Source organism: Oratosquilla oratoria, unplaced genomic scaffold (genome assembly GCF_046742065.1).
Source record: "Oratosquilla oratoria isolate Oo_2021 unplaced genomic scaffold, ASM4674206v1 SCAFFOLD184, whole genome shotgun sequence".
Classification (NCBI taxonomy): Eukaryota; Metazoa; Arthropoda; class Malacostraca; order Stomatopoda; family Squillidae; genus Oratosquilla; species Oratosquilla oratoria.
This window is the reverse complement of record NW_027467537.1, coordinates 203,176-228,475: the sequence shown is the minus strand read 5'-3', so window position 1 is coordinate 228,475 and position 25,300 is coordinate 203,176. Positions and strand designations below refer to the sequence as shown.

The following is a 25,300-nucleotide window of genomic DNA, read 5'->3' as shown; positions in this document are numbered from 1 at the left end:
GACACTGCTTCTGACCCAGGGCGGTGGGCAGGGTGCAGGGATGACCCGTCATCCAGGAGGTGCTCAGATGAGAGGGAGGGTGGGAGGGGTGTGGAGTGTATTTAGGGATGAAATGGGTGGGAGTGTTTTTATGCCTTTCCCTTTTTGGCTACCTCCCTTGGAAGGGGGAAAAAGCCTTGGTATATGTATGTATGTATGTATGTTCTCTTTTTATGCATGGGAGGACGGAGATGGGGGGGGGGTCGCCGATTTAATGAAGCGGCCTTGCTGTGGATGTGCTGTGTCTTGTGACACTGCTTCTGACCCAGGGCAGTGGACAAGGTGCAGGGATGACACTTCATCCGGGAGGTGCTAAGATAAGAGGGAGGGTGGAGGGGTGTGGAGTATATTCAGGGATGGAATGGGTGGGAATGATTTTATGCCTTTTTTTTTTTGGCTACCTCCCTTGTAAGGGGGAAAAAGCCTTGGTATATGTATGTTGTTAATTTATTATTATTATGATTTTTCTTTTCCCATCTGACCTAGATATGGATCAAAAGGTCTCCTGTCAGCATGCTCCACCTTTGTAATCCTTGGTAACACTGTATCCGCATCTCCACCATCAACCATCAACTACAATTTCTTTTCTGGAACTCCACACTTCCGCATCACTCAATCTATTGGTTCATTTCCTCCCCTGACCGCCCTTATGCTTTTTTTTTTTATTTATTTATTTATTCATTTTTTTTATTATTATTATCATTTTTTATTATTATTTTTTCCATTATTTCTTTTTTTTTTTTTTAGGAATGTCCCCTTTGGGGCTACAGGGAGAAGGATGCCAAGTCATATCCCCATTCCGCCTTTTGTTGCCTTGTACGACTCAAGTGGGAAGACTTGGTGGCAGTATTCTTTTCCCCCACCACAGGGTTAGGTGAAAAAAGTAAATGAATATTCAGAGAAATGGTACAGGACAGTAAGAAGGGGTGGAGGGACAGCATAACAGAGGGACAGTCGCAGTGTAATAAAGTATCATCATTTCTCTATGAATTGAGATTTCCTCTATCAGACAAAATGATGTGTGGCTCTGGTATATAATGGTGCCCCATATAGACTCTCAAGTATCAGCAGCATGCTACTTGGCTAAAATAACATGCAGACTCAATGATACTAAATCCAACTTAGCTGAAGTTACTTGTGAATGTACAATAATACATGGGGACAAGGATGGCCATTCATTCATAAAAAGGCGTTGGATGGGTGTTGATAGGTAAAGGGTGGATGCCTGAGTTGGTTGTCCACTCCCCTTATAATAGGGAGAATGAATTTTGGTATACATATGTATGTACATACCTATACCAAAAGGCCCTTTCCCTCCTTATAAGGGAGGTGGCTAACCAAGGCATGCATCCAACCTTCACCCATCACACACCTCTTCTATCTTGTCTCCTTGTGGATGAAGGGCCATTCCTGTCCCCTATCCAGGTAATAAGCAATGCAGCAAGACACTGCACCTCAACAGCTGTATTGCCTCTGACCCAAGCAGTGTGGTGTGGGGTAGGGATAACCCTTCATCCATGAAGAGCTATGGTGTGGAGAACAACAAATAGGTCTTGTATGAGTGTGGGATGGGTGTAGGGAGGGTATACATTTCAAAATGGAAAGGGTCTTATGGTATTTGTACATGTAGGAAAGTATTCATACTTTGTTTGGTTGTTGAAAAGTTCCTGCTGCTCTTGGTCCACGTGGATCCCACAACTTAAGGTTTGAGTCCCAAGATCCAGTGATAACCATGTTAACTTCAGGACAGTACTCCACACACCTGTCAAGAAATCAGACATCCTTAATCATATATAAAAACACCCACAGACATATACACACCATACATGAATATAAGAACAAACTAGAAGTTGCAAGATACAAAGACAGGTCACCATGAGCATAGCTCCCCTTCCCATATAATACAACTAGGTAAATGCATGTCCTTCATCATAGTGACAACACGCATAAATTGGAGTTCCTGAAATACTTAAAAAAATTAAACATTTTAACAGTGATACAATTACAGAATACCTAGGGTGTGATATATGGGATTGGGATGTGCTTGTGGATACCTGGAATGGTTAATTTACAATGTAGTGTGTAACTGAAGTAAAATGGAAGAAAATGATGACGAGCCAGAGAAACTCCAAGATGGCTGTCCGCCACGTTACAATATAAACATGTACCCAGAGCCATCTACTGGCACAAGGGCGATACAAAATACAAACATAGGTTTCAGATCACTGAGAGGCACAAAAATGTTTCTATTTGATAATGGTCATTTCTCTGGATTTAGTGGGTATGAAAGAAGACTCAGTAGAGTTATAGACAGAAGGACATGAGAAATATGAACAAATCACTGAAGCTGGAAACTATTGATCCATGGAAGATGAATAAAGGCTTAAACAAGGAAGGGACTTAAAAAAGTAAACATGGAAATAAAAGAAGAGTTAAGTGCACTAACAAAAGAACTGGCCAAGTTAAAATGTGAAAATGAGAGGTTGAAAAATAATGAAAACACAAATAATGAGACAATATGGAAAGAGGCAGATAGACAAAAGCAATGACTGTGGAAGCGAGAAAGAGCATAAGAGAAGACAATTTGCAAGAACTCGGAAATGATTGGAAAAAAGACAAGAAGATAAGGTAATATTTAAAGAAATAGTTCCTCAAGAAACGGAGAAAGCTGAAGATGCTGTTATTAAGGTAATTAAGGAGAAAAAAGGAAATCTAGTAATAGTAAAAAAAAAAAAAAAAAAAAAAAAAAAAAAAAAAAAAAAAAAATATATATATATATATATATATATATATACATACACACACACACATATATATATATATATATATATATAGACGATCCTCTACTTACATTCATTCATTTTACCTTTTTTCGATTTTACGTTTGAACTGACTGTAAAAAAAAATTTTGAGTGAGTTTTTTAGTTTAGCGCGCTCTCCGTAGTTCAAACGATACTTATGCATGACGCTGCGTCCATTGTTTACATCGCACAAACGACAGTCTGAACGTGCCTTGCCTCCTCCTCCTCCACCATCTCAATTTATGTTGCTTGAATTTATTTGAAATTAATGTTATCATTTTACAATGTTATTTGTATAATTAATGATTTAGGGGTGTTTTATAAGATACAGTAATAGAATTTACGGATGTATGGTACAGTAACAACTTACGTTCATTTTCAATTTATGTTCGGCCGTTCAGAACGTAACTAAAACGTAAGTTGAGGAACGTCTGTATATATATATAAAAAAAGTGTGTATGGTCTAAAGGAAATACATAACCCAAATTGGTTCCTGTGAGATAAAGAAGGCAAAAAATTGGCAAGAAATGTTCTCACAGTACAAGATAGAGAACAAGATATAGAAAAGGAAATAGAGGAAGTGCATAGTATGGGTAAATATGTAGAAGGAAAAGGAAAAAGTAGACCACTAAACATCAAATTAAGGTCACAAATGGCAACAGAAGAAATCTTAGCAAGAAACAAACACTATAAAAATATATGGATAAATAGACATGAATGATGAAGAGAAAAAATTAAGAAATTAAGAAACGAAGCTAAGGAAAAAAAACGAAACAAGATCAGAGACTGGGAAAACACAGAAAAAAATAAAGTTCAGAGAACAAGATGAAGGTAACAGAAAATTAAAATTAGCTTATACCAACATAGATGGATTAATCTCAGGATTAAACAAACTAAAAATATATGGATAAAGAGACATGAATGATGAGGAAAGAGAAAAAATTAAGACATTAAGGAACAAAGCTTAAAAAATCAGAGAATGAGATAGAGGGAGTAGAAAATTAAAATTAGATTATACCAACATAGATGGATTAATCTCAAGATTAAACAAACTAAATGATTACCTGGCAGAAGCAAAACCAGATATAATGGGAATTGTGGAGACAAAATTAAGGGGTCCACTAGTACCAGTGTTGATCATGAATTATATAATCACTGGCTTAGAAATAGGGAGGAGAAACAAAGTGGAGTCATGTTCCTGGTTAAGAAAAACTTAAATGTGATGAAAGTTACATATGGAGAGAACATGGTGGAGATGATCTCAATAGTTGAAGATAGTGACATACACATACCAAAGGCTTTTTCCCCTTACAACGGAGGTAGCCAAAAAACAAAGGCATAGAACCACTCCCACCCATTCCATCCCCTATACACTCCATCTCCCTCTTATCTTGGAACCTCCTGGATGACCGGTCATCCCTGCATCTTGTCCACTGCCCTGGGTCAGAAGTAATGTCGCAAGACACAGTACATCCACAGCAAGGCTGCTTCATTAAATCAGTGACCCTCCCTCTCTGTCCCCTCATGCAGAAAAGGAGAAGATGGGGAGAAATCCCTTCAGGCTGCGTCAATTTATTTCTCATACATAATCCCACACCCCCCATCTCCTACCCACTCCCCCTCATGCATCACAGCATCATACATACACAACCATTCTCCATTCACCCCTATCTTCTATCCTCTTCCATCCTTCCTCAACAGACATTCCCCTTTTTCCCAATACCCCTTTTACCCCAATCCATCCATCTCATCCTAGGTCGACCCCTCATGTTCACTCCTTCCACAACTCTTTTACTAGTCTTTCTTCACTCATTCTTTCCATGTGTCAAAACCATCCCAACACTCTTTCATCAACCCTATCTCCCAACTCCCTTTCCTCAACTGTTCTCCTCTTCACCTCCTCATTTCTCACTCTATTCAGCCTAGTAACCCCTATCATACTTCTCTGACACCTCATCTCAAACACATTCAAACTCCTCTCTTCCTCCCTTATGTTCCATGTTTCTGCCTCGTACAATACTGTAGGCACAATCACTCCTTCATACAATCTCCTCTTTGCATCAATTCCCAAATGTCTATTTCTCATTACACTTTTTAATCCCCAAGGCAGTTACTTGCTTCTCTCAATCTACATTCTACCTCTACCTCAACTACGCCCTTTCCTGCCACATTCGCACCCCAAACCATCAGTGAATCAGGATGTTTCACAGTACCATGTGTGAATATTGGGTCCAAAGGATCACTGCCAGGATGAGATGGTACACTTAGCCAAGATGGTTTCCAGTAACGGTGAAAGTAGCTTTATCACTCCACAACACATTTTTCCACTTCTCCACTGCGTAGTGTGCAGTGGTGGGCCAAGAAAACTTGTGATGCTGGTGAACCTGATCTGCCATTGCAGAACAAGCCCACAGGGAGGCCCAGGAAGACTACTTGTACTCTGAAGGTACTGAGGAGACAGGTGGATGCTCGTCCATGTATAACAGCACCACAGTTGAAATAAAAGAATCCTGAATTATTTGGTCATGCATCTGTGAGAACAGTACACTGCCACCTGCATAATGATCAGCAATTCTCACACCACAATGCTTGCAAGAAACCACTTGTATCCAAAAAAACAGAAAAAGAACAGGGTCGCTTTTTGCCACAAATATTTACAGAGGGATGTGGAGAGAAGAGCAGAAAAGCATAAGATAAAAGAGGCACAGAGGAGAGTAGATTTGAAATGGAGTAAGAATATGACAGAAAATTTTGAAAGTCATAAAAAGATGTTTTGGAAAGAAATTAAGAGAGGAAGAGGAGGCGAATCAAGTAGAGAGGAAGAGGTAAAAGGTGCAGATGGAGAGATGATAATGGAAGAGAAGGCAGTAAGAGGAAGATGGGCAGATTATTTTAGGGAGTTGCTAAATATGAAGGAGGATACGGAGGGAAAGGTATTTGCAGTGGGAAGTGCTAAGAAAATGACAGTGATGAATGAGGGAAATGGAGGAGAAATAAGGAAAGATGAAGTGAAGGCAGTTAAGATGAGGGCAGTTATGGCACCTGGGTTGGATGGATGTCATGCAGAATGTCTGAAAAAAGGAGATACAGTGATGGTGTACTGGTTGGTGAGGTTATTCAATGTTTGTTGGAGAGAGGGTAGAGTGCCAAAGGACTGGAGGAGTGCCTGTATAGTTCCACTTTACAAGGGAAAAGGGGACAAGTGTGAGTGTAGTAGTTTCAGAGGGATTAGTTTGTTAACCCCTTCCATACGGTGCCGCACACGTAGGCGTCATGGACTTAGATCTCGGTGGCAGCAGCCAATGCCAGCCGTATGACGTGTCGTAATAATACTCGCATCATAAAATATAGTCACCGCTTATATCGATCGTTCTCTCTTCACCCGTGAATTTTGATAACCATAGAAAATGCGATTACAAAAGAATTAGAAAGAATGTCATTATGGAGGGGCGACTACAATAAATATAATCAAGACTCCGATATGGCAGCCTCGCGAATACACTCGCTCCCCATGACGCCTACTTATGCGGCACCGTATGGAAGGGGTTAAGTGTAGTTGGGGAGGCTTATGGGAGGGTTTTGATTGAGAGGATTAATAGAGGAACAGAGGGAGTAATGAGGAACAGTGTGGGTTTAGGACAGGTAGGGGTTGTGTTGACCAGATCTTTGTGGTAAGACAGATATGTGAGAGAGCTATAGGAAAAGGTAAGGATGTATTTTGGGCTTTTATAGATTTGGAAAAGGCTTATGACAGGACAGACAGGAAGGCACTGTGGGAAGTATTGCAGATAAATGGGATAAGAAGAAAGCTTTTAAGAGCAGTCGAGTTTTTATGAGAGTAATTGAGTTTGTGTTAGGATTAGAAATGGAGAGAGTGAGTGGTTTGAGGCAAAGGTGGGACTTCATCAGGGATATGTTATGTCACCCTGGCTGTTCAATTTATATATGGATGGGGTGGTGCAAGAGGTAAATGAAAGGGTAGTGGGTCAGGGATTGGAGATGGTTAAAGAAAATGGATAAAAGCAGGAGATAAGCCAGTTGTTGTTTGTGATGACACTGTGCTTGTAGCAGGATTGTAGAAGTTAGTGACAGAGTTTGGAAAGGTGTGCAAAAGAAGGAAGTTGAAAATAAATGTGGGTAAAGGTAAGGTGGTGAGATGTACAAAGGGAGAAAGTGGCAGCAGACTGGAAGTGAGCATTACGGGAGAGTGACTGGAAGTGGATAGTTTTAGATATTTGGGTGTGAATGTAGTAGGAATAGGAGTGAAGGTGGAGGTAGAATATAGATTGAGAGAAGTGAGTAAATGCCTTGGGGGATTAAAAAGTGTAATGAGATGATGAGAAATAGACATTTGGGAATGGATGCTAAGAGAAGATTGTATGAAGGAGTGATTGTACTGACAGTACTGTACTGGGCAGAAACATGGAACATAAGAGTGGAAGAGAGAAGGAGTTTGAATGTGTTTGAGATGAGGTGCCTGAGAAGTATGATAGGGGTTACTAGGCTGGATAGAGTGAGAAATGAGGTGAGGAGGAGAATGGGCGGTGGAAAGGTAGTTGGGAGATATGGGTGATGAAAGAGTATTGGGATGGTTCAGACACATAGAAAAAATGAGTGAAGATTAGTAAAAGAGATGTGGAAAGCAGAGGTGGAAGGAGTGAACAGGAGGCAACCTTGGATTAGATGGATGGATGGGGTAAAAGGGGCAATGGGAAAGTGGGGAATGTCTGTTGAGGCAAGATGGGAGAGGACAGAAGATAGAGTTGAATGGAGAATGGTTGTGTATGGATGATGCTGTGATGCATGAGGGAGTATGAGAAATAAATTGGCACAGCCCAAAGGGATTTCTCCAGATCTTCTCCTTTTCTGCATGAGGGAATGAAGAAGGGGGTTGTCTATTTAATGAAGTGGCCTTGCTGTGTTTTGTGGCGCTGCTTCTGACCCAGGGCAGTATAAAAGATGTGGTGATGACCTGTCATCCTGGAGGTGCCAAGCTAAGAGGAAGAGGGTAGTGGGGAGTGGAGTATGTTGGGGATAGAATGGGGGGGGGTTATGCCTTTGTTTTTTGGCTACCTCCCTTGTAAGGAGGAAAAAGAATTTGGTATATGTATGTAGGTTATATAAGACTGTACAGAAATGCAAAACATTGATGCAGGTGTCAAGTTTTGCAGAAAACTTCCCATTAACCACTTCAGTACGGAACTTAAATCTCGCGGGCAGCAGCCAATGCCAGCCGTACGACGTGTCGTAATAATACTCGCATCATAAAATATAGTCACCGCTTATATCGATCGTTCTCTCTTTCACCCGCGAATTTTGAAAACCACAGAGAATGGGATTCAGGGCACATTTGAGAGAATGTAAAAACACAGGGGCGACTACAATAAATATAATCAAGATGCCGATATGGCAGCATCGCGAATCCACTTGCTCCTCATGACGCCTACGTGTGCGGCACCGTATGGAAGGGGTTAAGGAGAAATTTATCTTGAAAGAGAGGTGTGAAACAGACTGAGGGGTGACAGCAGAGGGGCATTTGCAATAATGAGTCAGAGATATGGGACCACAATTAGGAGATATTTGGAGAAGACCACTTCAGTGCTTTAACTGCAGTAAATTTGGGCAAAACAGGCAAGAGATAATGTGTATTTACCTAGTTGTAATATACGGGAAGGGAGCTATGCTCGTGGCGAACCGTCTTTGTATCTCTCCGCATCAAGTTTTATCTTAAAATCTTGTACAATGTTTGCATATACTGTTTCGTTGTCTAATTTGTTCCATGTATTTATCGCTCCGTGTGGGAGGCTGTTCCTTTTCAAGTTTTTTCTATAACTGTCCTTTTTCAGTTTTTTTCTGTGTCCCCTCGTTTTACCGTTGTCCCACACTAACAAGTCGTTCCTGTCTAAAACTTCCATTCCTTTCATTATTCTGTAGATAGTCAGCAAATCTCCTCTTTCTCTTCTTTGTTCCAAAGTTGGTAAATTCAATTTGGGCAGTCTTTGCTCATATGTTAGTTCGGCAAGAGTCGGTGCTAGTTTGGTTGTTGCTCTTTGTATTCTTTCTAGTTTCTTAATATTCTTTTTGGTACTGGGTGCCCAAAGTGATGCTGCGTACTAAAGTTTTGGTCTTATTAGTGTAGTTAGTATTTTCTTGACCATTTCTTCATCCAAATAAGCAAATGCCACTTTGATTGACCTCAATAAATTGTAGGTTTCTCCGATTATTTTATTTATATGCTTATCTGGTTTCATGTCCTTTCCAATCATCATGTGTAGATGGTAGTAGGAGTGAAACAGATAAAAATAGCAGACACTATACCTGCAGGAAGCATGGTCATACATATACCAACGACTTTTCCCCCCTTACAAGGGAGGTAGCCAAAGTTAAAGGCATAAATCCACTCTTACCCATTTCATCCCCACATATTGCACTCCCATTCACCAGCCCTCCTTCCCTCTTTTTTTAGTTCCTCCTGGATGATGGGTCATCCCTGCATCTTGTCCACTACCCTGGGTCAGAAGTAATGTAGCAAGACACAGCACATCCACAGCAAGGCCACTTCATTAAATAGGTGACCCCCTCTCTGTCCCCTCATGTGGACAGTGCTTGTGGCTGAGTGAGAATAGACTGATGCAGCTGTTGGCAGAGTTTGGGAGTGTGCATGAAAAGAAAACTGAGAGTAAATGTGTGAAAAAGTAAGGTAACAAGGTACAAAGAATGACAATGGTAGTGAACGGCTGGAAGCTGAGGAATGGAATTGAACTATAAATGTAAATCAGGGCCAGCGAGGGGGGGGGGGTTATGAAATTTTTTATGAGAAATTGGTATGAAGAATGCAAAGAGAAGGTTGTATGAAAAACTGATTGTGCCCACAGCACTATATGGAGTGGAGACTTTGAATTGGAAGGAGGCAGAAAGGAGTATAAATATGAAAGATGAAAAAGTATGGAAGGTATTATGAGGTTGGATAGAATGAGAAATATGGAGGTGAGGCATAGATCTAAGTTGGAAAGAGAACCATCATCAAAGAGTGATGAGATGGTTTGGGTGTATAGAAAAAGGAGGAGTGAATAAACTAGTAATGCAAAAGTGGAAACCAGATGTGGATGAAGTGAACTTAAAAGGAAGGCCATGAGTAAGGTGGATGGATGGGGTGAAAGGGTCCTTGGATTAATCAGTTCATTTGGTGCTCCAAGGTTTCTCTTGCCAGAGACACAATGGTTCCACAGTAAGGCCCTGCAGTCAGAGTTGATTTACCCTCACTTCTTTATTATATGGAACCCTACCCATCTCATCCACTTAAAAAATGTTATGGAATAGGCAAGGCAACATTATTTGCTCATCCATTTACAACTATCCATTCACTCCTATCTTTTTACACACTCTCTCTCTTGCTCAACATTCTTCTTGGATTCAGTACCCCCACCTGTTCATCCATCTCATTCTTGGTTTTTGTCTCAAAGTCACTCTATCCACCTCTGCTTTCCATACTCCTTTTGCTAGTCTTACTTCACTTGTTCTTTCCATTTGCACAAACCCTATCAGCACTATTTGATCTACCCTATATAACAGCTTTTCATCCACCTTTACAGAACAAAATAAATATACACACCTAATAGGGGCATCATGTGTCCCAACAACAGACTCTGAATTTGTGTTGAGATCAAACATTTTTAGAGTATTGTCAAGGCCTCCACTGTAAGCATGAACAGCATCCTGCATAAATACAAAAGAAATTGTGAACAAGATGAATATTATTTGGTATTAATAAAGAACCAAAAATTCAATAGGTACTAAATATTTTAAATCACCTTGCTCTAGTGTCATAACTCAAAAATACCTACCTACCCTTGTATGGGGTTAGCCAAGTTAAAGCACAAACTAACCCTATACCCACCAAATACCCAACTGCCCCTTTCCCATCTCTGTGCCTCATGGGTAAGGTGTCATCCATCACACCACTAGGATCAGGCCCAAACCAGTGGGACTGCTGCACTGACTCACTAATACTATATATTGTATATCCATATACCAAAAGGCCCTTTCACCATTATTAAGAGGGTGGCTAAGCCAAAATATACACCCACCTGAGACCCATCCAAAAACTTGTTCATTTTCTCTCCTGTCTTAGATCCATCATGAGAAACATCAGATACAGCTACCTAAATTAGGCTTCAATATGAGTCAAATATTCATACGCACATTAGCTGCCTGATGTACGATGATGCATCACAATACGTGTATCATAAAATATAAAGTTATAGCTGTTATATTTGTTCTCTTTCACCCAGAATATTTGTAACCACTGAAAAAGGTGATCAAATCTGTTCATTGAATAAGAGGGCCACTCAGCTACAACTATGAAATAAATATAGTCAAGAAGCTGACGCAGGCATCCTCGTATATTCACGCCTCATGACGCCTACATAAGTGTCATCAAATTCAAGGGGCTAAAATAATTGCCTATGAGATTTAAAATAACATTAACTTACCTGAAAGCAGCAGTCAAGTACTGCACCATTGTGCGAGTACTGCAAGCGCATATTATTATTGACGACATCATATAGCCTCACACTCTTGTCCCATGAAGCTACAAGCAGAAACTGTGAAGATGTTGGCCCAAACTTGACACTCTGCACACATTCTGTTGGGGTATTTTTCAAACGGAACTCCATTCGTGATTCACTCATTCTGCTTCATGTGTAACTGAAAGGAATAACAAACTCATGGTTACAATATTTTCTAACCCACAACTTTGTTCATTTTCTTAAGACCTCTCCTCTGAAAACCCTTTCACTACTGATGGGGTGTGTGTGCTACACAGAATGAAGCTCCATATGAGTTATTGAGTGCATAAGTGTTATGGAATAATTTTTTTTATGACCAGTCACATATTCTTTAATTCCTTTATGACAGAAGGCTAATCCCCACTCAAAATAGGGTGATGCTCACTTTTAACTTTTTCCATCTCTGATCTACTACCTACAGGGTACGTATGTTTCATTGTTTCAGGGACACAGTGTTGAAAGTTGCGGGTAACCACACCACTCAAAACAAAAGCAACTGATCAGTATATGTCGAGACTTTGTCCCAGCAACACCTTGGGTCCATGGAGAGCTTTACATTTCCTCATCTATGGAAAAGGAATGCGGTACTTAGGTTAATCTTCATTGGACACAGTAGCAGCAAGATCTCAGAACTGCTAAAAGTAACTGAACAGTTCGTCAGGAGGGAGTCGATTTCTTCTGACTACAATTATGTAGGTATTGCTGAGAGGAAACATCATTCTCGATGGTTGGACAACATCAGGGACACTGAATTTGTCACTCAATTACAAGCCATGGTTGATGAAGACCCCAGCTGGTCCATGAAGTCCATTGCCAGAGAGCTACAAGATTCTGAGGGCACTGTAAGGAAGTGTTTGCATGAAGATATCAGATACAAGTTGTACATGATGCGTAAGGGTCAACTCCTCTCTGCAAAGATGCAGGAGAACTGCTTCAAGAAGAGCAAGAAGATGCTCAACAAACTGAAGCACCCTCTGGAGAATGACATGCTCTGGTTCTTTTCAGGTGAAAAGAATGTCTGCCAGGACTAGACCCACAACTTTCAGAACATCAGGTGGTTGGCTGTCTGTCCCAAGGATGTGCCAAGAGTCATGAAAACCAAGTTTCCTGCAACTGTCATGATGTTTGTAGTAGCCTGCACTGAGGGCCAAGTCATGCCCCCATTCTTCTTTTCCCTGGGGCTCAGGGTGAGCACCAAAGTGTACATCAACATCCTACAGACCCATGTGAAGTTGTGGATTGAGGAAGTAGCTGCTGGTAGACCCTACGTGTAGCAACAGGACTCTGCACCATGTCACACCTCTAGAAAATCTCAGAAATGGCTCTCTGACAATTTCTTTGATTTCATTGTCCCTGATGTGTGGCCCCCAACTCACCTGAACTCAACCTTATGGACTATTTTGTATAGGGCGCAGTTGAACAAGATACTACCTGCATCCCATGCAATAGTGTGTGAAAAGTCTAGGGTAAACTTACTACAGTAAAAATAACAAAAGAAAAAATTAAAAGGTGTATAGAGACTCAAAGTTAATAAAACACCAGGGCCTGACGGTTGGCACCCAAGAATCTTAAAGGAAATGAAAAATGAGATTGTTGTTCCATTAGAAACTATTTTCAAGAAATCCATCATATCCGGAGATGTCCCATGAGAATGGAAGCTAGCTAACGTTACTCCTATATTCAAAAAAGGTGACAAAAAGAATCCAAATAACTACAGGCCTATAAGTTTGACTTCAATCATAGGAAAAATGATGGAAACTATCATCAGAGATGCTATCGAACATCATTTAGAAATTAACTCTTTGATAAATGATAGCCAGCATGGTTTCAGACAGAAACATTCTTGTGTGACTAACTTACTTGAATTCTACAACAGTTATCTCAAATATATAGAAAGACTACTTACTAAATTAGTTTCACACAGAATAAATGGTAGCCTAATTAAGCTGGACTAGTAATAGGTTGAATGACTGAAAACAGAGTTGTTTTAAATGGAAAAACTACTACAAGCTTCATATGAAAGCCTTCAAAGTCTGTGGCTGCCACACCTCAAATTCTAAAGATCATCTGGGTTGTCATCACAGATGCTGATGGCCTGATTATAATTTAGATATGGGCACAATTTTTTTTTTAATCCTTAAATTATTGTTGCATATTAAAGGCAATTTCATTAGAAACAAAATGCTTTTAAAAATTTTGAAATAGCTTGAAAGATAAGGGAGATACACATTTTTAAATATTTTTTTAATTCCGCATTTTTGGCTAGACTTTACCATCACAAAGTGTTAGAATTTAGGGTGGTAATTTGTATAGATTTTGGTAAAGAAATACACACAAACTCCAAACCACGGGTCCAATTCTATTTACATTTTGAATACATGGGTTTTATGGATCAACAAATCATATGAGCATGTCAAAAACAATGTGTGACATCTCCATCATACCAATTTGCCTTTTCATGGCAAATATTAAGTTGTCAATTTTCAGATTATCATCAATAAAATCCAAACCACTGGCCCAATTGACATGCAACTTGGCATGTGAAGGTTTTATGGGTCAACAAATCACCTGAGCATGTCATTAACATTGCAGGACCTTCTTCTTATACCATTCTTACTAACATCTATCATGTTGCCATGGCAACTGTTGTCAATTTAGAAATAATCAATAAAATCCAAACCACTGGCCCAACTGACATGCAACTTGACATGTGAAGGTTTTATGGGTCAACAAATCACCTGAGCATGTCATTAACATTGCAGGACCTTCTTCTTATACCATTCTTACTAACACCTATCATGTTGCCATGGCAACTGTTGTCAATTTAGAAATAATCAATAAAATCCAAACCACTGGCACAACTGACATGCAACTTGACATGTGAAGGTTTTATGGGTCAACAAATCTCCTGAGCATGTCAAAATCCATGCAGGACCTTCCTTTTATACTGTTCTTACTAACATCTATCATGTTGCCATGGCAACTGTTGTCAATTTAGAAATAATCAATAAAATCCAAACCCCTGGCACAATTGACATGCAACTTGGCATGTGAAGGTTTTATGGGCCAACAAATCACCTGAGCATATAAAAAATAATGCAGGACCTTCCTTTTATACTCTTCTTACTAACATCTATCATGTTGCCATGGCAACTGTTGTCAATTTCGAAATAATAAAATCCAAATCACTGGCCCAACTGACATGCAACTTGGCATGTGAAGGTTTTATGGGTCAACAAATCTCCTGAGCATGTCAAAAACAATGCAGGACTTTCCTCTTACACCGTTCTTACCAACACCTATCACGTTGCCATGGCAACGATATGTCGAGTAGGCATCTAAGCTTCAAGATTCTTAGATTGCACAGCTGCGCTATTACCAACGATTTCAAAGTTGCTCATATCCGGTAGAATAGAGGCTAATAAACAACATTATTACATTAAATATTATATAATTTAGTTTCTTGCCTTTAGATTTTTACTCGGAAAACTAATTTGCCAAGGCTAATATAAAAAATTGCGTTGAAATCGGTAAGAATTAGTAAAGTTTTGAAGAACTGGGCATACACTTGTTTAACAACAAGATAATTTTAATACCCTGCGAATGTGCTGAACGCTCCAAGCATTCAAACTAAGCCAAACAAAAATCAAAATCCAACGGGGCGCAAAAGATGGCGATAGCGGCGCCGCGCATGGTTTTGCGTGTGACTATATACCTACAGTACATGTATTGCAATGAAGTAGGTAGGTCAAACACCACCAGAGGCGCCACCGTCGATGACGAGCACAATAGCGCGTCATTTTATGCGCACGCCGTTCAAACTGCCAAATTTACATACCGCGGGAAATTTAATTAATAAAAATGTTGCGTGAGTGTATTTACTACGATCGTAATAAATTTCAAACATTCACATCATCAGTTACATGTCGGTCAATAAAAACATTAGATAAACATGGCGGCCTGCATTCAGCAGTATATCAAAAATTGGTATATGTTTCAACGTAAAAAATGAGCTAACAAATTTATTGTGCGGGCAACTGACCATAATTAACCAAAACTACTAGTATCGTGGATTATTCTAATACCAAAATAAAGTCAGTATGTTACGGTAGAGCTGAGAAATTGGTTGTTAAAATTAGTTTTTTTTTCTATCGGGTCGGATTATCGGATAACAACATCAACATCCATCCCGCCATCTTATCTATCACTGGTGATATGGACCAAACTTCACTCTATTAAGTTTCTTACTATTATGTTATTAGTGTAATAGACTTATAGTTGAATTATTTTAAATATTTCCTTTAAAATGTGTGATTTTCATGTAATTTGATCGAAGAGAAGTTACGTTTTAATCCTCCGTAATATTACGGACCACAGCTACGATTCGTCCTGCCCGCTATCTATGATCACTGGTGGTATGGATCAAACTACACTATTAAGTTTGTTACTATTGGGTTATTAGCGTAATACCTTGCATATAATTGAATTATTCAAATTATTTTCTTTAAAATGTGTGATTTTCATGTAATTTTACGGTATTCGTAGCTGTGGTGGGTAATTTTGCAGAGGATAAAAACGTAATTATATGATCAAATTACATGGAAATCACACATCTTATAGAAAATAGGTCAAATAATGCAACCATATGCTAATTTTTTATATAAAATTGTGCCTGTCAGTAAAAACCGTCATTGTTTACGTTTGATCGGCGATCAGTCAGACCGCACGTTTCGGCCCGATTTCCTCGGACAAAATAGGCCCGATTTAATTCCATTCAAAATGCAATATCTCGAGAACTAGGACAGCTAGATGGATAAATCAAATTGCATTATACTCATAGCGACTTTTTCCATCCCATGAGAACTACTTCAGCTCAAATATCAGGAATTCCATTTTCATATTGACCTAGCTAAATGAAGCTCAAATGTCGATTAATCAACGATCTTAAGCTTCTCATTTCCGGGAGAAATTAGGTTAAAAAACATGGTTCTTTAATTTACAATATTTGTTATTGAAGCCTTACCTTAATATTTTTACTCGGAAAACTATTTTGCCAATGTTGATAACCAAACTTCCATTTAAATCGGTGAAAATTTGTTTGTATTTCAAGAATTGGGCATACACACAACAAGATAATTTGAATACCCTGTGCATGCGCTGAACGATGCAAGCATTCAAACTGAGACATACTTATTTAAACAGGCCGCAAAATATTTTTATATTGTGTTGTAAACAGTACACATGCGATAGTGGCGCCACGAGCGGATGCGCCCGTATCTATATAATTATTATTGTACCTTGGGCAATCAACAGATGATCATGATGGCAGAACCCCGTGTTCTCTCACAAAGTGAAAGTCCAAGAAAGCCCTACAACATGAAAGCCATCGTCTAACTGACAGTGACTGGACTGGACAGACAACATGGCATCTTGACCATCCTAGCAGCTTATAGCAAGGTTTTTTTTTTATCTACTTCTGCTAAGAAAATCGTATATTATGTTCATGTATTAGGAAGTTTTATTCTTCTTCAATGATCAAGTAGTAGTTAGAAATTTACTAGTGATTTACTACATGTAGAAGAATACCCGGCACAGGAATTAATTAAATATAATTAATAATCTATTAATTATATTTAATTAATTCCTGTGCCGGGTATTCCTCTACATGTAGTAAACCACTAGTACATTTCTAACTACTACTTGATCATTGAAGAAGAATAAAACTTCCTAGAGAAACTTTCCTGTGGGGTAATAAAGTCCATAAGAATAATTTTTCACATATTCTCACTTTTAGCTTCCCAGTAATAATTATTCTTGGCGGTACGGTACGGCAAGTTTATAAAAAAAAAAATCAAGCATTCTGATTACTACAAGTAAATATACAGTTTCAACTTAAATTGCCCTGACATTGGTTACTCTAGAAAATGCTGGCTTACCGATATTTATTACTTCTGCGGACGATGATCTAAATATTCCAATTTTATTTCGACTAGTTTAAAAAGTCACTCGTACTTTTGTACTGTGGATGTTGTTTGTTGGGCTATCGATCATGATCCGCTGTGTTGTTTATTATACTAGTAAAACCCGTGATAGACACATATATATATATATATATATATATATATATATATATATATATATATATATATATATATATATATATATATATATATATACTAGTATATATATATATATATATATATATATATATATATATATATATATATATATGTATATATATATATATATGTATATAAATATATACATATATATATACATATATGGAGATTGGTATGCTATAACACATTTATAAAAGTTCACTGTAAACCCACTATCGGAGAAATAATAATGGAAATAAAGAGAAACTGTATATTTCGACTACTATCTGTAGTCCTCTTCAGCAGAATGCTTACAGAAAGTTAAGATACAAGTTTATATAGGGTGGTGAGGTGGTACATAAAAGGGGGTGATGGGGCAAAGTGGGGGGACTCAAGGTTACATGCCCTTGAAATGGCCGGGTCACGGAAGGACATTTATGGCTATTTTGTCCGACCGCTCTTGACAATAATTTGTTTACCGCTAACTTCGTAATACAATCTGGGGGCCACTGTCCTTTTGAGGTATTAAAGTTAGGATGATGTTTTATTAGGGAAGATTCTACAATTTTCCTTCGATAGCTACAGTGTGATTTAAAAATAATTGATGCATTATCCCAATCTAATCTAATATTCCCCTCATTAGAACTATTAACATCATTCTCCAGTATGTGTACCAACACCCTGTACTCCCACCACCCCCTATTCCCATGGAAACCATGAAAGAAATGTTAACTATTTGTACAACTGAGGCCCCGTTCAGATGCCCCGAAGGTAAACTGTATGTACAGACCGATGGAATTGCAATGGGCTCGCCCTTGGGCGTTTTATTTGCTCAGTCCTTCATGTCACATGTGGAGGAAACAACATTTCTCGCGAGTGAACTTAAACCCAAAATATACTGTAGATATATTGACGATATTTTCGTATGTACATTCTCCAGAGAGCACCTGGAAAAATTAAGACTGCGTCTACAGGACATTTCGGGTTTGAATTTCACAGTAGAAATGAACACAAATGGTAAACTTCCTTTTCTTGATGTCCTGGTTGATTCCACCTCTACTAATTTTATTACCAGTGTTTACCGTAAACCCACCAACTTAGATAAATGTATGAACGGTAACAGCGAATGCAGTAATAGTTATAAGAAAGGTGTTATTAGAGCATACGTCAGAAGAGCTATAAAAGTATGTTCGTCCTGGGAAGCACTACATGCAGAACTCCAGCATGTACGACAAATGCTCACCAATAATGGTTATGCTAACTGTGATTTTGACCGCATAACCAATAAATTACTGTGTGAACTTGGGTCCAACCAAAGCGCCAATAAGCCTAATTTTATTAACGTTTTTTATCGTAACACCTTCAGTGATGCCTACAAAAAGGATGAAAAAGCAATCAAGGACATAATTAAGAAAAATTGTCACCCCACTAAAGAGAACCATGAGATCCGAGTCCTTATATACTATCGTAACCCTAGAACCTGTTCAATGGTGATGAAAAACAACTGTAATAGTCGAGCTGACTTTACATCTAAAGCCAACGTGGTGTATTTATTCAAATGTCCAGCCGAGAATTGCACGTCTCGCAATATCACATACGTCGGGCACACCAGATGTACTCTCAGCCGAAGACTAACCTTTCACCAACAGGACGGAGCGATCAAGGACCATTATTCAAAATATCACAATAGAAATATTGACAGAGACACCTTAGTTCAATGTACCAAAATTATTGCGTACAATGAGGACCCTAGAAGGTTGAAACTCTTGGAGGCATTCCACATCAGGGACTCTGCCCCCACTATAAATATTCAGTCGGACATGACGTCCAGCATTAAACTGTACAGTAGCGCTAACCTGAGACATCGCTACATTGAGGTCCCCTCTCCCCCTCCCCTCCTACCCCCCACTCCCCCACCACTCAGACGATCCGCCAGACTCCGTAATGGGAACTCGGATAGCAGTTTATGTATTTAAACCTTTCTCTCTCTCTATCATTTGTACTTTCCTTGTAGACGTAAGTAATAACTCTCGTTATATATCTTTTGTTCTACCTGTTTATTTGTATTTGTATTTTTGTAATTTTTGTAATTAATTTATTTTGTAACTTATATGTACCAACATTTGTATTCATTATTGCAGAAATTTTGTCAATCCTGATGATGTCTCTTTGAAGACGAAAGCTCGAGAATATTAAATGGAAAACTTTGGAGAACTTGTATCAGCTCACCCTACAACTGGAAAAAAGTTGATTAGACAAATAGAAAACATTACGAAAAAGTTTATATATATATATATATATATATATATATGTATATATATATGTATATATATTTATATATATATATATATATATATATATGTGTGTGTGTGTGTGTGTGTGTGTGTGTGTGTGTGTGTGTGTGTGTGTGTGTGTGTGTGTGTGTGTGTGTGGCAAGTGATAGTTGGCGCGTAAATTGGTTTTGGCGCGTATAGTACAAGGGCCAGCGTGGCTTCAAGGGCCAGCGTGGTTTTGGCCTGGCATCCGCGCCCACGCTGCCCAAGGACGCACCCTTTGTTCCAGGCTAACTCCGCCCTACCAGAGGTCACGTGAGTATAGGCCTGAAAAGTGATTGGACGGCGTATGGCAGGCGGCTGGCATTCTGAGTGCGGCGCGCTCGAGAGCGGGCACTCCAAGCTCTCCAGGGCCATAGGTCGACGGGAGCGGTCACGACGCAGCACCAGCTGGTCACGAAGCAGTTCCAACGCCGAGAGTAAGGTTACTTTCAGTGTAAGTACACTTGCCACATTTCCGTATCCCCTGTAGTCAAACTCCGAAACAGTTAATTCACATAATAAAGTAGAGCCAGCACACCAGTGTTTGTATTGCCCCGCAATTGTGTCCAAGTGGTATACCATAATACCATAGTGGCGGCGGCGGTGGTTGGCAATATTTCCACATACCCACACCTCTACTCAGTGAACATGTTTCCACATAACATTTCACACTGTTAGGACTACTCAGTGAACACAAAGGAGTGCTAGATAGAGCTAGGGCTTATTGTTATTTATAACAATGTCTCGCCGTACTAACATGAACCACGTGGTCGGAGCTGTGAGCCAACAGGCAAGAGCGTTTCAGGCCACGGCCGACGTCCCATTTTTCCTTTCTTCCGGCATAAACCGACACCCCTTAAGTGGTCTCCCTGCTTGTACTGACGCGACCTCGTGTTTTTCATTATTAGAGGAAAAGTGGTCTACAGAGGTCTCTGACGCAGACAAGGTTGCTGTAACTCAGCAGAAAACAGCCGGCGACACTGCAATCGCTGCTCGCCTGGCAAAGGGTAAGCATCCAGATGATTGGGAGGCTTTCAAACTCGCTTTCAAATACTTCTTTTACGCGCCTGCATCGGCAGATGCGTTGGCAAATCGTCTCGTCGAGGCAGTCATTCAGCCATCAGAGACGCTCACTTCTTTCGCCCTTAGATTGGCGGACATGGTCTCCTCGTATGCCGTGTTCCACCCAGAGCGGGAAGCTTGGGCAACATTTTCGGTAGTGATGCGTATTAAGAGGGCCATGCCGCAGCAGTTTGCGAGCACTCTTACTCGCGAACAACAATCTTCCATTGTTGGTGTCCTTCACGCAGCCATCGACTATGCGTAGAGGCATAGTTGCGATGTGAAGACCGTCTATGCGGGCGGAGCTGATTCGCCCATGGCTTTGTATCCTGCAACGGCCGCTGTGTCCCACCAGTACCCGGCCGCGGACGTTAGTTCAACTCCACCCTCACAGTCATATTCCATATCCACATTACACAGAGTCCCAGACTTTTCTTCACCTCGCCCTTCGCGGGGGAAGGAGACATATCCTCAAAATTTGAGAGGATTGGAGGCGCGTCCTCGCCATGGACGTGACACCGAGGCACGGCCTCGTGATGACCACACATACCATTCTCGCAGAGCGGGGGAGACACAAACACACATGGAAGCGTAACCGGGGCCTTGGTGGTCATAAGCGTCCATATTGCACCCACTGTAAAAAGGTGGGCCACGAGACCGATGCTTGCTACTATAAGCCACGCGGTCGTGAGAGCAGATTGCCACTCATGCAAGGGCGCGGGGGTAGATTTGGAAGAGTGAAACGGCTCATACGAGTGTCGGTCACGAGGCTCAGATAGATCTAGCGGAGAGTGGCACGTCAGAAAACGGCCAGCGCAAGGGAAAACATACCCCGAGGTAATGGTCGAGCGGCGGTCGCACGTGGAAATTATTCACGTCGACTTAGCCAGCTCCCACACCACTGGTGGCGGTTTAGCTATGGTAAATGTTACGTTGTTTGAACCCCATGCTCCGCAGTCTGTTTGTGCTCTCTTGGATACAGGAGCGGCAGTATCTTTTATTCATAAGAGCATTTTGCCTGCCACCATGGAAGGCCCCCAGGTTGTACGGTACCACCAGAATCATAGTGGCCGACGGTGCAGAAATGACAAATCTTGGCAAAGTCGACGTTCCTTTTCGTCTCGCTGGGTTTCCGTTCCGCCATTCTTTCTTCATCATCCCTGCTGAAGGTCTTCCGTCCAAACTCATCCTCGGGTTCGATTTCCTCGCGGTTCATAAGGTGTCGTTGACCTTCACTCCTCTCACGTTCAAGGTGAACGACAAGGATGTCCCAGTAATCCTTACGAAAACGGTCCAGTCCTCAACACCGTTCATCGTCGTGTGCGAGGAGCAATATAGTTTTAAAGGGTTCGGTGAACCAGCCACATTCCCGGTCAAGACCGGTGAAGCTCATTGGGTGTCAGGCTTTTCAGGAGGCACCATAACATTGTTTCTTGAGAAAGCAGACAAGTTTGCTCCCGCAGGTCGGGCCGTCTCGGCGCTGTTTACAGCATGCCCATACGTCGAAGGCGCCAGCTTGCTCGGTCAGGGAGTGGTAGAGCTGCTCGGGATGGAAAATGGAAAGGCTTGGTGCAGAGTTCCATTTCTGAATTTGAGCCCAGATACCCGTGAGATTCACAAAGACCAAGTGGTTGGGGAACTTACCCTCTTAGGAGAGATTGCGCTAGTAGACGGTGGAACTAACGTCTTAATGGGAACCGTGCAGGCATCGAACGTAGTGGATAGCTCTCGTGGTAATAAGTTACAACGGGAAGTAGGAAATTTTTTTTCCTAATGCGCATAGCAAGGAATACGTTGCTCTGACCGCTTTAGTGGTCAAATATGGCGATGTTTTCGCCTTGCCAGGGGATCCACTTACTGTGACACCTCACTTCCTACACGAGATCCGGACCATTGGACCACCAGTCTACCGCAAATCTTATCCCATTCCTGAGAAGTATAGAGCTGAGATACGAAAACAAATTAGTGATATGCTCACTAAGGGGATCATTCGCCCATCTCGTTCTCCATACAATGCACCTGTTGTTCCAGTTGTTAAGATGGATAAAAGCCTTCGTCTTTGTCTTGATTTTTGTGCTCTAAATAGACACATACTTGATGATAGGTTCCCTCTTCCCCATATTGACTCGATGCTCCGAAATCTCGGTTCCAGCGTCATATTCTCACTGCTTGATCTTAAGCAAGGGTATCTTCAAATCCCATTAGCAGAAAGTAGTTGTGAGAAAACGGCGTTCTCGACGCCCGAAGGGCATTACGAGTTTACGTCTCTTCCCTTTGGGTTAAAAGACGCTCCATCATGTTTTCAGAGAGTGATGAACCAACCAGGTGCTCTCGGGGCTGTTAGGGGTTAGTGCGATGGTATATATGGACGATATTATCGTTCTGGGAACATCTTGGGTCGACCACCTCAAGAATCTTGAGGATGTCCTTCGGAGATTGCAAGAGGCAAGCCTCTCATTGAGGTTGGAGAAATGTCATTTCTTCCAGAAGGAGGTCGCTTACCTAGGTCATGTTATATCCCAGGAGGGGATAAAGCCTCAGAATGATAAAGTTCAAGCCATCAAAACTTTCCCCCGGCCGGTGCGTCTGAAAGAGCTACTTTCATTTCTCGGTTTAGCGGGCTACTATAGGAAGTTTATTCCTAACTTTGTTGAGATTTCGTTGCCTTTGGTCGATATGACGAAGGGTGACGTAGCAGGAAGGCACAAGAATCGTGAGCTCGGTCCTTGGACACCTCCTCAGTTACATGCATTTGAGTCCCTCAAGTCCCATTTGTCGTCCACAGTGGCCCTTCCTTACCCAAACTTTGCTAGGCACTTTTTACTTACCACCGACGCCAGTGATTCGGCGATTGGGGGCGTGCTTCAGCAAGAGGATGACGAAGGTAGGAGGCGCCCACTCTCCTATTTCAGTCGCACTCTGAACGAACACGAGCGACGGTATAGTACCGTTGAGAGGGAGGCGTTAGCGGCAGTGTACGGTCTCAGAATCAATCGTCTGCTGATCATGGGATACCCGGTCAAACTTTTGAGCGATCACAGGCCGTTGGTCTGGCTCTTCACTGCTAAGGGCACGAACACTCGGATTCTCCGGTGGCAAATGGCGATCGCCGACTTCGATATTGAAGTCAATTATATCCCAGGGAGACTGAATGTTGTTGCGGACGCACTCTCTCGGATACGGGGGGCTGACCATCCTATAGATGATTTCATAGTTTCCCACATATCCACGGGTGGACGGGGTAACTCTGAGCCAAATTCTGAGGAGGATACCATCACGTGGGACCAGGTAAGCATCTGCAAGGAGCAAGATGCCCACCCTGATTGGGGTCGGATTAAGGGGGTACGCGACACCTGGAGGTAATTTTCTAAAATATTTAGAGTAAAGAGCTGAAACTTCTCAGGTAAATAGGTATCCATATTGCCTACATTTTAGGTGAAGCAGAATGATGTATGTACACATGTACACATGTACGTATACCAGTAGCGACATTTAAAAGTGCACAGCACCATAATACGTGGACCAATTTGTTTTATATTTTGGCTATGATTAGTCAGTAGGCACACCTAGGGCCGGTGATTGAGTAATTGAACAATTTCCTTTATACTTTTGCATACAGGCATTTCAATTTTAATGTCTGGCAAAAATCGTGAAAAATACAATTTTTTTGCTCTTGTTTCCATTATTACTCCGAACTCTTTCATCCTATTCAAAATATTCGAACGATCGGCCCTAGCAGTTACTAAAAGTAATATTCCCTGTAAGTTTCATCTAAATCTGATGTATATTAGATTTTTTATGATTAAAAAAAGTAGAAAAATATCGAACGGAGATATGGCAACTTGAAATATGAATATATCTGTAACTTGCTTATAGTTTCACCAATTTGACTGATTTTTTCATGGCTTAATTCTTATTATATAATAAGTAAGTACAGTAAAAATTATCAACATATTTTAATTATAAGTACTTTAAATACTGAAAAACTAAAGTATAAGTATGTCACAGTAGTGACGACGCACAGACGACAACATCATATAATTTGCTTTTTTGCACCTTTGGCGGTTTCTTCATATGAAACCTCTCTGCTGGGGGTCTTCAGGGTATCTAAATCATTGGAAAGAGGTTTATTTTCCAGTAGTGGGCGCCTTCTCTTTCCTCATCAGATTCCCCTCGCCAATCTATGTTGGTAGGGCACCCCTCCAGCATCATATGATGTCCCTTCTTCTTTCTTTTATCTGTATAGCCTTGATCTTTTTCCTCTTGCTTTCTTCTTTGGATTTAATTTTCCTCTTTGAATTGTTTAGTCTAATGTTGTCCTTTACCTCTGTCACCGTCACAGAGGTGCAGGTGAGGGCGGTGGTGGAGTGAGAGGTGGTGAGATCTTTAGTCGTCTTTGACTGCTTGCCATCTTTAAC

The 25,300-nt window shown here is 40.7% G+C and overlaps 1 protein-coding gene across 1 annotated transcript; it reads right to left on the bottom strand.

Annotated features, from left to right (window-relative positions):
- Positions 1-1,683: 1,683 nt before the first annotated feature.
- Positions 1,684-17,477, bottom strand: Bub3 (mitotic checkpoint protein Bub3; the record flags this gene model as incomplete). Its single annotated transcript, XM_076181175.1, is given in 4 exon segments — positions 1,684-1,801; positions 10,453-10,556; positions 11,333-11,546; positions 17,344-17,477. Coding segments are annotated over 3 exon segments (420 nt in total), but the record flags the coding sequence as incomplete, so codon positions are not given.
- Positions 17,478-25,300: the final 7,823 nt, after the last annotated feature.